Raw genomic sequence first — 13,272 nt, 5'->3', positions numbered from 1 at the left:
GGAGCAGCTTTAGGAAATTGTGGCTTCTGGCACTGGCAGATTCTCTTCAAGAGCTTCCTTGCTTGTTAATCTCTGCCTTCCCTCCCACAGAACTGTTCATACTTCACACAACATCGATGAAATGATCTGGCTGGGAATGCATGAGGGAGGATATTTTTGTAAAACCAGATAATTTCAAGGCTGATTTTAGATCATGGCCACACAGACAGCTACATTGGAAGAGCTGAAGGAGTGGTACTGCAAATGTGACTGGGGATGAGAGGAAGGAAGGAGACAGAAACCTCTTAAGCTAGACCAGGGCAGGACAGTACCATGGTGGGACCACAGCCTTGCTGTGTGCCTGCACTGCTTTTACTGCAACCCTGTAAGAGGGCTAATACAGTCTGTATTACAGACTGCTCCATGACAGTACTGATGTTGATATCCCCTTTCTACAGACTGGAGAGAAAAGGCCTGAAGGAAACAAGTGACGCTTCCAAATCCACATGGCCGGGAATTTGCACAGCAAGAAGTGAAAGCCAGGAGCCTGCTGTTAGCACTGTGCTGTTGCTGACTAAACTCTTTAAGTTGATAAATACTCAGGTAGTGTCAGCTGGGGCCTGAAAGCATGAACAGAGGAAGATGAAAAAGCATCAGCTAGGAAGTTGCAAACCAACTTTTCTGGCCTGACAACAGAGCCAGTTTGTGTTCTGGGAGATTTGTTCCCTCTTCAGCAACTTCAATATAGGTTGATGGTTTGTTTTCAGAGCCAACTGTCATGCATTGTAAGGAAGATGCCCATCTGTCTCATGTGTTTGCTTGTAGCTGACTGTTGAAATCACACATTAGCAGTATGACCTATCAGCATAAGTTCACAAGTGAAGCCTTTAAGAAACAGTAGATTTTTGTCATAGGAGGCTCTTGTTAAGCATAAAATACATGCATACCCCAAAATATGTTCCAGACACTGGCTTCATATATGTACAAACATCCATATCCAGCCCTCACAACCTTTCTTTTTTAAAGGAATCCAAGCCCATAAAAATCAAGTAAATCCAAAGTATTAATATTCTTCCAGTCAGGCTCATTATGCATGGAAAAGGGTGTCTTAGAGAGTCTATTGGAAAAATGCATCACAAATAGTATCACAAACAAGCCTGTCAACTACCCTGTCAAGTCAGTGGTTTTGCACCAGACTCTGTCTGGAGGGGTGGTGATGTCTGCAGAGAGGGAAACATGGGGTTGGAATAGGCTGCCTGTATCAGCCCAGCCAGGCCCTTGTTAGCACCAGACAGCCGTGAATAAGAGCATCCCAGAATTGCTAAGTGAGAACAACAGACTGGCAATCTTTTCAGGACTCTTAAGTGCACCGAAAGGCCTGATCCTGAGTTCACTGAAAGCAAAGGGAATCTTTCTGGTGATTTCTGCAGGTTTTATCCTTTAATCCTCTAATCTCTTCAAAGTATTATGATTTTTAGCAAGTGATTTTCTTCCAGATGAGCAATATGGTTTCTGTGTTGACAATATCTCTTTAAATAGCTGCAAATATGGATATGGCCTACTTAGGAAGAGGTTTTTTTGGTCCCTGTGGGAGAACCTCGTGTTTTATGGACACAAAAAATGCCTTGTGAATACCTGAGGCTTGATATCCCAGACTGATGCTGGCATGAGTGCAATTACCCAATCTGTACTGCTATAATTGAGCGGTGTTTAGAGGCCCTGAAATACATGTAGTGCCATCCATGCAGACCAGTCCTGCCTGCACCTTTCCTGAACATTGCAGCTGATTGTTCGAACCTGGGCTTGGTGCTGTCTCATCTGGAATATCAGGTGAACTGCATATGTGATGTTAATCAGTCTGCATCTTCCCTTGCAGCTGCAATGCTGAGACTGCTGGCAAATCCCCTTCCAAGGGACAGTGTGATCTGAGGGAAGCTGATCTCCCACCTCCTGAGGACAGCCAACAGCCCACAGCGATGTCCATGGCAACAGAGACCTGGGAGGACAAGCCAAGCAATGAGACATCCAGCGACATTCCACCTGCAGAGAACGTAAGGGAGAGGAATTCCCCTTTCATCTTGGGCATGTGTTCAGGGCTCTTTCTTATCTCTCAGAAGATCTAAAGGACCTCTTTGTTGCAGGAACTGGTCAGGCTGGGAGCCTGGGATCTGAAATCACACCGACTCCCATAAGCAATTAAACTCTGTTAGAAGCATTTCTAGTTCCCTTTCTATTACAGTTAATGAAAAAGGAGCCAGTTCTGTGCCCCAGCCTATCTGTCGCTGCATCTCTTGCAGGGAGTTCAGCAATAACCTTTTAATGGTCTTCAGTGTGCCACTAGCCCTTCACTGCTGTGCTGCCCTAAAGATCAGACATGCCCTCTTAGTACCCCCTTGGTCAAACTACTAATGTAGGTAAGGCATAGAGGCTGGCCCTCCTGACCCTGCAGCACTGAAACACTCACAGGTAGAGGCAAGCTAGCTCAGATCCCTTGAGGACAGGCTCAGCCGTGCTTTAGGCCCTTAGCCAGGGCTATGCTGTTGACTTCTTCATGGCTTCTCAGAGCCACTGTACTCAGTGCTACATGACAGCAAAGGGAGAGAGGTCCCTGCTGTTAAGACAGCAAGACAGAGGAGCCTAGGGGATCAGATTTTGTAATGATTGCATAATAGAGCTGCACTTACAATCCCACCACTGATGAGTTTCCTTTTCTCTACTTTGGCAATTAAAGTCCAGTTGCTGCAAACCAGGTGCCACTTTGAGCACCACCTTGCTGCAAATGCACTTGCCTTTCTTGCAGACCCCCAGTTCTGGCTGCCACCGGTCCAGTTCTGACATTGTCCATGCAAGTGCAGATGGTGCCAAGACGCAGTGGGAGTGCCGGCTGCGGCCGCACTTCAGTGACCCCATGCCAACAGACTCGGTGAAGAGGAAGCAGCTGGAGCTGAAGATTGCAGCTGCAGCACGGCAGCATGCACAGAAGCGCCGGCAGGAGCGAGACTATGGTACCCACATTCTGCACACTCAGAGGGGGCTGATGGGACAGATCCTGAGCCATGATATGCCAGTGTAAATATGGAGTAATTCTGCTGACCTGGGAGAGGGAAGCATTCTGGGTTTAACCCAGGTGTGCAAGAAATCAGGATCTACTCTGCTGTGTCTCTGTCCCCTCCTGGCAGATGGCAGGGGAAAAGAGAGCTCAAATAAGTTCATAGGCATCGGCAGTGCAGGGACGACAGGCCCCACGCTTCACCTGGGAGCCAGTTACTTCTGACTCTCACCAGTCATAGCAGCAGAACAGGAGGGAGGAAGCTTACAGCCCTGCTTTCACCAGACCTAGCCTTCTGTCCTGGGGTTCTTACCAATCATGGCTGTGCCAGCTTGAGGTCCTCAGTAAGCTCTGTACACCTTGCAGTGCCTGTAATGGTTTGTGTCTATTCTCAGGTCCAGTGGTAGCAAAAGCCAACCTTGGCCATGGTGGCAGCTTTGATGAGACTCGCTGCACTCCACGTGGCTCCCTTCGCTCCAGACATCACTGGAGTAATGTCAGCAGCCTGAGCACAGACAGCGGGATTGTTGGCGTGAATGATGTCCGGGATGACCTGGATCCCAGCGAGGCCACCCGGACCAAGTCAGCGGATGTGGAGAGAGCAGATAGTGGCATTGGCCAGACACCAGCCAGGAAGTGGAGAAACAGGGCATCTGAAATGCTGAGCTCCCTGCAGGCCTGGGAAGCACACCGTCCCTGCACTGACTGTGGAGAAAGAGACCTCCCAGTGGAGACAGATATGCAGAACTGCAATCAGAGGCGGGCTGACCTCTGCGAGAAGTGCTGCAAACGCAGGACAGAGCGCAAGGAGTCTGTGCTGGAGTTTGTCAACACAGAGGCCAGCTATGGTGAGGACCTGCGCATCATCAAAGAGGAGTTCTACCTCCCCATGCAGGCGGCTGGGCTGCTGAGCCAGGAGCAGCTCCTGGGCATCTTCAGCAACATCCAGGAGCTCATCGACCTCAATGAGAGCTTCCTGGAGATACTTCAGGAAGAGATTGATCAGGCCTTTGATCAGGTATGATGCTGCATGCTGTAGAGGAGCCAGACAGGAATAGATTTTTTATTAGTGAGGCAGCATAGGTGGTCAAGAGGATCAGAAATTAGGACTCCTGGGTTCTGGTCATCTATCTAGTCCATGTAGAGTCTATGTAAACCAGTGATTTCAGTAGGTCTGTGCCAGGTCACAGCTGCTGGCCTCACTCTCTGCTGTGGTAATACCACTAACAGGCCATCAGCAGTCTAACTCATTTATCCCATTAACAGGACCTAACTGGCCCATTACCAAAGTTAGCTTTAAGCCAGCTAGCCTGGACACTGATAAGAGCATAGCCATGGGGCACAGAGCTCAGCTTGGTCTGGCTTACAGGCCATGCTCTTGCAATGCTGAGCTGGCTCATTCAGGGTGGCTTGGGTTGCATCTTATCGCAGCTTGCTTCTATGCTGGCTGTGGGGCCAGGCAGCACAGACTGCTCCCTGCTCCGGTGACAATTGGTCTTTACAGCCCTGTGCTGTAAGTTGCTTCTACTGACACACCCTGCCTTGCACAAGGAACTTTCCTGCCCCACCAGCAGGGTGGTCAGAAGACAGAGAAATAGAAATAAGGCTCTAGGGCAGCAATCTCTGCAAAGGACATGTAATCAGATCCACACCCTCCTTTCCTCAAGAAACCAAACCCCACTTATTGCTGTATCAGTTTCACCAAGATGGTTTGTTCTTTAGGAAACACACTCCTCTTCTCCCTTTGTGAAACCCTGTATGTCAGACTGAGCAACACATCTCAAAACCTGGCAACTTTGAAAACCACTCTCATGCATGTGGCACAGCAAAGACAGACATGCCCTGTGAATAATTTATTGAGACAAAGGCTTCTACAAACAGCTGTAGGTTTCCCTGTCTCCTCTTCCATGATTCCTTTGCAGTCAGAGCTCAGTACTGCACCAGAAAACTGCCAGCAGCCAGGGACCTGCTCCCTCTCTTGCTGCTGAACTCAGCAGTGAGTGCAGAACATGTCAGTACACACCTTGACAAAGCTAAGAGCATTATGTAGCACCAGATTCTTACTGTTCTCTTATTTTATTACACATCCAGAAATCAGATGATAACAATTTACCATGAAATTTATTTTTCATGTAGGCATCAAAGTAGCCAGTACTGAAGGGACTGCTTCCCAGCCAGGCCAGTTGCTTGGAGCAACTGTTGAAGTTGAGTGCCATGTCTCTTACCTGACTTACTCCTGCCCGTTTGCTCCAAAATGCTCTCTGTTAGTTTATGCACTACTTCATTACCCTTATGTCAGACCTGTTGGCAAGAAGGGCCCCAGTACACCCTCATGACTAGCAGGCTCACTCTGGCCTCTGGCCTTTGAGCCTCTGTTCTGGGGAGCTGGCTCAGCCCACAGAAGTAGAAAGGATGGCTTTTGGTTTGTAGAAGAGAAAGCAGTAAACCCAGCTTTCCTTCCCCTCCCCACACACTGCTTCCCCCCAGACCTGCAGGAATTGCCTTTCCACCAGGAAGGGTGAGCCCAGTTGTACCTTTGGAGTGGTGTTCACCATATCCTGCAGTAGGTTCATGCTGATAGGACTGAATGCAGGCTCTGTGCTCGTGCCTCTGCTGCACTAACCCCGTGGGGGCTGTATTGCGTGTTTGCAGGGTGATGATGACCTGATGACCGTGTGCATCGGTGAAATATTTCTAGAGTTTGTCAACATGCTGCCAGCCTTTCAGACCTACTGTCTTCAGCAGTCCTCCTCCGTGAATATGCTCAACGCTCTGGAGAAGGAGAAAGAGCTCCTCAGGTGAGAAAAGGGCTAGCGTATTCTTCCAGGCTTTGGGGACAGGGGACAGGGTGAAGCCTTGGACGGCTCAACTGGATCAAAGTTTGATGTTAATGTTCTCCAGTTATTGCTGCTCTCTTTGTGAGGAGAATAATTTATTCTCCAGAAGATATTCATCCTTGGTATCTCCACTGAGGCAGCTAGTTGGTCCGCAACTGTTTACTGTGCTTTGTGGTAGCAATGTTTGCCCACTGACCACTGTGCTGAACTGTCACCAAGTGACACTCAGCTGAGAACAGCTCTCAGTCCCTGCACCAGAGCACAGTTTGGATTTCCACTGGGGAAAGCCACCGTGTGAAGCATGCATGACTTGAATTTGTTTCCCATTCCTGCCCCTGGCCTATTGGGCAATGTTGGGCGAGTCACTTCTCTTTCTTTCCACTACAACAGCTTAAAAGGCTGAATGTACTGAATTCTTGTTTAGAGTGCTTTGTAATCTAATGATGAAAGGAGCTACCAATTAATGTAATCTGATATAAGATGATGTCTCTGCTTTAGGCCTACATCACTGTGTACCAGAGAAAGATCATACCCTTGTTGTTCTACAACAATTTAATAGAAGACTGCTAGGATGCTGTGTGCTAGTGTTCCAAGCACCTCATCACTGTTCTGGAGCTGAGCACAGTTGCAGAAATTGTTGTTAGGTCTTTGAGAAGGCAGAACTTTCAAGGCTCTTAAAACCAGAGAGGGGGCTGCAGTGTCCAGCAGCTGTCAGCACAATACTGTTCATTTGCATTTAGGATTGCAGCATCTGCTGGCAGAAGAGCTACCATTTCATTCTCTCTTCTTAAATCCCTGCAGAATATTCCTTGATGTCTCCCAGAATGACAACACAGCACTGCGGCGGATGAACTTGAGGTCCTTCCTAATGGCCCCTTTGCAAAGAGTCACCAAGTACCCACTGCTGCTCAGCAGAATCATCAAGGCCACCACTGAATACCACCCAGACCACAGCAGCCTGCGGGAGGCCAAGAGCCGCATTGAGTCTCACCTGGAGCACATCAACATGAAAACCAAGCAGGAGGGGAACACATGGACCCTCCGATCTTTTCGCCAGGACAGTAAGAAGAAGAGGGAAGTCATCAACATTGAGATGAGAGAAACTGCCCTCAAAACAGTAGGTTGGCTGCGGGAGGAAACAAGGTTTGTGATGGAGGGGTCTCTGCAGCTGGCCCAGCCCCCCGATGGCCAGTGGGTGAAGAAAGGCAGCAAGACCCTGAAGTTCCAGAACATGCAGGTCCTCCTCCTCGTCAACATGAAGCGTGTGTCAGAGTCCAGCCTGGAGTCAGCTGAGCCAGGGCCCGTGAAGGACGCCGTGCTGGTACTCATCAGGGACAAAAATAACGGGAAGTTCCATTTGCTCAGGGAGCCCCTGAGGCTGAGCAATTGCATTGTGTCCACTGACCCCGACTGCGACGACACTTTTGAACTCATTGAGATCAGGCGGGAGGCATTTGTGTTCCGGGACAGCGACCGGGCACGGACTCACCACTGGTTCAGGCAAATCCGGCGGTACTCAAAGGAGCTGGGCTCCTGGAAGAAGCGGCGCAATGCACTGCCCAACATCATGATCAGCACCCCTCACACCAGGCCCTGAGTCCTGCGTGGGCAGCAAGCAGGGAGACTTGGCTTGACCAGTGCCATGTGCAAGGACCACCAGGAGCCTCAGTGGCTTGAACTTGCTCTGCTCCGTGGACAACAGAGGGAGGAGCCTGGCCCATGAAAACTCTGAGCAGCACTGGAAGCAAGCATCACAGCCCAATTCTGGTCTCCCAGCCTCTGGACTCACAACCTGTTTGTTGTTAATATGCATACAGGGGTGGGCTTCCCTCAAGGAGCAGATCTCTGGAGGAAAGTGCTGAGTTTAACTTGTTAATATTGCACTGCAGAATGATATATGATGCTTGCCATTGCATGGATTGTGTTGAAAGCCAGTCTTGACAACGTGAGAGAGGTTTCCTTTGACTATATTTCATCAGCATTAGGTAAAGTCAGGGTGAAAATTAGGTGCAGTATTATGCAACAGAGGATGCAAGTTGGATGTAATTGTTTTCTGCTGCTACTCCTAAGGACTGTCTTTCATTACTCACCTCTGTATATTCAGTCAAAATACTTATTGAAAAAAGGCCTTTCATCTTTAATCCAAATCAAGTAGGTATCAATTTGCTCAGATTCAGCTGCATGCACACAGAAAAAAAAAAGCAAGACTAAAAGGAGTTCTTGTTCTCTGACACATACAATTCAAGTGTGTGTAGAACATGTGGAAGAGCACTATAACCCCATTGAAAGTCTGATATTTAGCTGGCTTAGGGACTGTAACATAACACTGCATCTGAAATAGAAGTCTATGTAAATATAGCTCTGCTACCATTAATAATGAATTTAAAAGTTTGCCATTATTTAAATGATGTAATCTAGTGTATTTCAAAATTGTATTTCAAAGGAACAATTTACATTGTACTGTAGAGTAATATAAAAGGTTTTAATAATTATGTTTCAATGACTTTAGATGGGTATTTTCTTAAGCATTTGTGTTCTGGAGTAGATATTTCTTTTAGTGTGGGTGGTATTCAATGTGCCTGCATCTGTTCTTTGATTCCCTGGGCAGAATTCAGGGGCTACTCCTAACGAGCCTGGGAGAATAGTACAAGCCTGCTACCCTAACTCTCACTAGAAGACAACAGGCTGGCACAAAATCTTATGCTCTGACCACAGTCCTCCCTGGGCAGGTCAAGCGCCAGCACACCAGATGTGAAAGCCAAAACAGACCCCAGAGCTCTCCCCTGGAAGGTCCAGCCTCTCTCAGCTCCTCAGCAGGGAACTGACTTGAAGCTGAGCAATGGTGAAAAGGCAAACAGTGTTTATAACCTTTTTAGACTGGCATCACTGCTGACCTCTGCCTTGCGATTACAAGATCAGCAAAATGTCACACTGTGACTTACACAGCAAAGGCCAGATTACAGCCCTAGGGGCTATGTTAAAGGAGCCTCAATTTGTGTTGGTGGATCTTAGAGGACAGCCTGTAAATGTTCTTTCAGCCCTCCATGGTAGAGACAAAGCCAATCAGTATATATCAGTAAACAAAATATTTCTGTTACAGACACTTATTTTACAGGAGGAGTCACACAAGTGTATTTGTGTATTTCTCCAGAGATGAACCAGCATCAGTGAGTGCACAAAGGCAGACAGAGGCTACCTTCACATAGGTAGCCCTAATCTTGTAAAGTCACCACTGATCCAACACCTGAGCAGGCTTCCGAACCATACCCACTGCTTTGTCTTCTTGCCGCAGCTGCTGGGGCTTGTTACAGTGCTCCAGGCATTGGGGCAGACACCAACAGTGAGACATGAGCACTGGCTGTATTTTCTCTTCCTCTGCACCATCCAGTATTTTAGTACTTTATTTTGTACTTGAGGAAATGGGAGCTTTTGCATCATCTGAAGGCTTTACAAACATACCCAAGACATGAGGATGGCAGCATCCAGCCGAGTGCTGTAGTGAGCGATAGCTGGCAAAACACTTGTTGGGGCAGCAGCCTGAGTCCCTCAGGCGAGTTGGAATTCCCTCCAGCTATTTCTAGTCATTAGGCAGTAAATTGCTTATAATAACTTATAATAAATTCCCCCAAAATACACACTGAACAGCCAGTGAGGAACACAAGGCATTGCTTTTAGTTTGTTGTTTGTTTTTCAGATAGATGGATGCATAAGCAGAGCAGCTGTTGGAGGAAGATTTCTTTTATGCTGTCATGACAGATCTGCACCTATGAGCCTTCAAGCCCCGTTCACCTAACATGCAAAAGGCAACAGCTTGTAGGACCTTGTTTTCTCTCTCAGGATCAAAATGGCACAGCTGCCTTCACTTTGTTACCTCCAGTGGTAGTTTTGATAAGGGAAGGCACAGATACAGTAGCTGCATTTACCCAACCAGTGAGTGACTTTCTTAGCCACATGATGCTGCTGCTCTCAGGAAAATTTTCAGTCACTTCCTAGCAGAGTGATTTTCCTCCACACCAACTCATGCTCAAAACCAGCCAGGGACTGTTTGTACAGTCACATCTTTAAATCAAGATACCTTCAGTCACCCTGGCTGTTCAAAAAGGTTAGAGAACAATCAGTATATGTAAAAGGTCTGAAACTTAGCATCAGTCTTGCATTCGGGTGATTGTTTGATCTGTCAGATCTGGGGTTTTTCTAGGTATCACAGGAAACACCTGCCTGCCAGGCTCCTCGTAATCATAGCCTATTTCCTCTGAAGCAGGCAAACTCTCCCCAAAAGAAGGTCTGTAAGTAATTGCCGGGTGCCGAGTTATGAGCAGGATGTGTTCTTGGTGCTGTAGCCCTGTCCTAACAAAACTGCAGCCAGGGAACTCTTTGACCTGGGACAGCCTGCTACGGGAAGCGACAGCCTGACTGCTGAACCTGTCAAACTAGACAGAGGCTGTGCTTCCAATGTTATTTCTCTTTTATGTATCCGCTGTGTACTCAGCCGCCCGCCTGCCTTTAAATTACAGGTGTTGAAAGGGAACACGAGCACAGGATGATCTCTGTGGCCCTGTGAGAGCTCGTGCTGTGGGCTGAGCCTGCACAAGAAGGGTGAGGAGTGTCAGCACACTGACAAGGCAGTAAGTTTCCATAATCCCCAGGCACCTTTCTGAACTGGATGATCCTTCTCCTGGGAAGTTCCAAGTCTTTCAGTATCACATGTACACATCTTACTTGGCAGCCTTGGAGAATAGTTGTGCTATATTTTTCCATTTCTGATTAACAAGCATGACAAAAGGCTATTAGAACCTAGGGTACTTGGGAACAGGGTTGTCTGCAAGCCAAGAAAGCAATTATTTGTTCCAAACTGGCTGTCCCAGGGCTTCATCATGTTTTTATGCCTCTCGTGATCATGACTGACAATGGTTAAGATTGCTTTTCAAGACTCTGGCCCACTGAACTTACCCAGCTGTTCAAGCAGATCTCTCTGGAAGTACCATGTTAGGGGAAAAAAAGTAATTATTTATCAGAACTCATAAGTGACCTTGAATAAGAATTTAGGATGAGTGTGACTTGTCATTTATCAGGCAAACAACAAAAGGTGGCCTTTATCATAGAGTCCATGTATGTTTGAGCTCAGAAAACAGACACACAAGAAGACAAAACGCAGGTTTAAGAGCCCCTTGTGAGGTCAGGTCCAAAGAAAAGAGGAAATACATGCTTTAAGAGTCAGCAGGCTGGGTGGGAAAGCCCCCCCCCAAAAATACAGGGAGATGCAAAGACTTTAGAGGTCAAAGACTTCTGCTTTAGTGAAGTGATCTTCTATTTTATGGTGTTTTATGTACATTCCTTGTTGTCCTTGACAAAAGTAAGGATGGGGAAAGAACGTTCAGTTTGGGTCTCCACTATATGATCAAGAATGTATCTGAAAGGGAACACCAGTATTGGTCTGGCAGCAAGAAACTACTCTAGCTGTCACTGGAGACTGAAAGATTGACCTCAGCACATCCCAAATCCCCAAAAAAGCTCTGAGATCCTCTTGGATCGCCTGTCTTCGGGAACTTCAGTTAGGCAATACATATGAATCTATTATGGAGCTAAAGTCACATGAAGACAGATCTCCAGCAGGAGATTCTGGTGAATCCTCTTGCTTGTTCCTGACATGCTCAAAGGGAAGATAATTTGAATCTTCTAGCACCAAGTCAAAGATATCCCTTCAGGGCTCATGGATAAGGCAACTGTGTCTCCTTTAAAACGTATGCTGAGGAACCAGGTGAAATTCTGCTGGAATTAGGCTGACATTCTCTGACTTGAAACTGGAAAAACCTGGAACCAAAAGCAATGAAGGAAACTGTTCTCCTGCCAGAGATCAGATAAATATTCAGAGATCTCACTGTCATTGCTGAGTGACTTCCTGTCACTAGAGTGGAGTGTGAGAGCACAAAATCTCGCTGATCAGGTGGACAAAGGCAACTGCCTTATTTCTTACAGAGGCTGCTGCAGAATAACTGGAGACAGGTACAAGCAGTTAAGAATAAAATCAGTTTTGACAATAACACTGTGCAGTCCAAAACCGCAAAACTCCAGGCAAGCCCCAAGGGCACTTACTAGAACATAAGACATCTCCTTCAGGAAGCTGAAGGGGCTCCCCAAGGGAAAACTTTATACAACATGGATGGTAAAATTGAGTGATAAGAACATAGAGGGTCCTCTTCAACAGAGAGTGAGGAACCCTAACGAGGAATCAGAGCACAGGCAGAGCATCCTCCAGCACCAGTCTTTACTCCAGTTTGAGTGGGAGCAGTTACTCAGCTGGCACGCGTTGAAAAGCTGGCACTAGGCACTAGATCCATCAGCAAGGACGAGTGTAACAATAATTTGCAACTGTCTGGTTCAAATCCTGTCCCAGTGTGATCTCCACCACTGCAGGCTTTGCATCTCACCTCAGACTGTAAACAGTCCTCCCAGGGAAGGTGCCAGCAGGGGAAGAAACCCTTTGTTTCAGTGGCAGTGGAGTACCAGGTGGCTTTGAACCCTTCCTTCCTAGTGCAGGAACCTCCCTTGCAGTGCCAGAGTCACATCCTTGGGAGGACCTGCATCAAACATCTCTCTGGGTGTTGTGGGGAGGGCTGGCAGATGGAAAGCCACAGTCACAGAGCAGATCCCATAACTGACGCCTGCACTAACCAGAACATGCAAAGAGCACAAGGCCTCTATAGCTCCAAACCATCTCACAGGGGCTGAAATCTCGGGCTTTGTTTTTCCTATGGGCTTTCTGCAGTCCCTGTTGAAGTCTCCATCAGGCTCTGGTGGCTGTCGGACTTCACAGAAGCCTGTGGGAGCTGTGCAGGGCTGCAGAGGCAGCTAGACAGCTCTCCCTATTGGGATGGGAGCCAGCACGCTTCCTGTGGAGCAAACATCACCCTTGCAAGGGTCAGGCTCTTGCATTTTGCCCAACAGAAGCAGGTTAGATGTTTGTACACCTGTAGCATGAATATGCAGGTGAACAGGCATTTGGACAAGGAGTGTATTTCATTCAAACAAGGAAATCCTCTGTTCAAGAAAGGGCTGTTTTAAGGACAGCCATTTTCCCCTTGGGCAGGGCAATGGTCCAGGGATGGCTAACCAGTGTACACCAGAAGTGCCACAGTTTGAAGTGACAATAAAAGGCAGAGAAACCTGCAAGGAGATACACATCTTCAGGTAATTCATGCCTGACCTGCAACATACATACAGAAGATATATACCACAAAGGACTATTCCTTTCAGTATCAACTTGTTTAATGACACTGTATGAATTCAGCAGGCAGGAGGCTCACTGAACAGCCCTACACATTTTAGTGCAGTTGCATGGCAGCATCCACCAACAGACAGTACTTTAATGAGGGAAGATGGTTTGCTGATGAATAATGGGGTCAGTAT

At 47.4% G+C, this 13,272-nt stretch overlaps 1 protein-coding gene across 3 annotated transcripts in view; it reads left to right on the top strand.

Moving 5' to 3' along the window:
* LOC130610429 (uncharacterized) overlaps positions 1 to 8,357 on the top strand; it is a 44,930-nt gene extending 36,573 nt beyond the window's left edge. For all 3 annotated transcript variants that reach the window (XM_057430316.1, XM_057430318.1, XM_057430317.1), the window contains 5 exons: positions 1,856 to 2,030; positions 2,780 to 2,984; positions 3,424 to 4,046; positions 5,681 to 5,826; positions 6,667 to 8,357. In XM_057430316.1, coding sequence (XP_057286299.1) covers positions 1,856 to 2,030; positions 2,780 to 2,984; positions 3,424 to 4,046; positions 5,681 to 5,826; positions 6,667 to 7,462 — 1,945 coding nt within the window. In that variant the 3' untranslated portion in view covers positions 7,463 to 8,357. The remainder of the gene's footprint in view (positions 1 to 1,855; positions 2,031 to 2,779; positions 2,985 to 3,423; positions 4,047 to 5,680; positions 5,827 to 6,666) is intronic.
* The last annotated feature ends 4,915 nt before the right edge of the window (positions 8,358 to 13,272 follow it).

Source organism: Pezoporus wallicus, unplaced genomic scaffold (assembly GCF_028554395.1).
Source record: "Pezoporus wallicus isolate ANWC-B61680 ecotype Strahan unplaced genomic scaffold, APGP_CSIRO_Pwel_v1 contig_5261, whole genome shotgun sequence".
In the NCBI taxonomy this organism is placed as follows: Eukaryota; Metazoa; Chordata; class Aves; order Psittaciformes; family Psittacidae; genus Pezoporus; species Pezoporus wallicus.
This window is presented reverse-complemented; position numbering and strand designations above follow the sequence as displayed.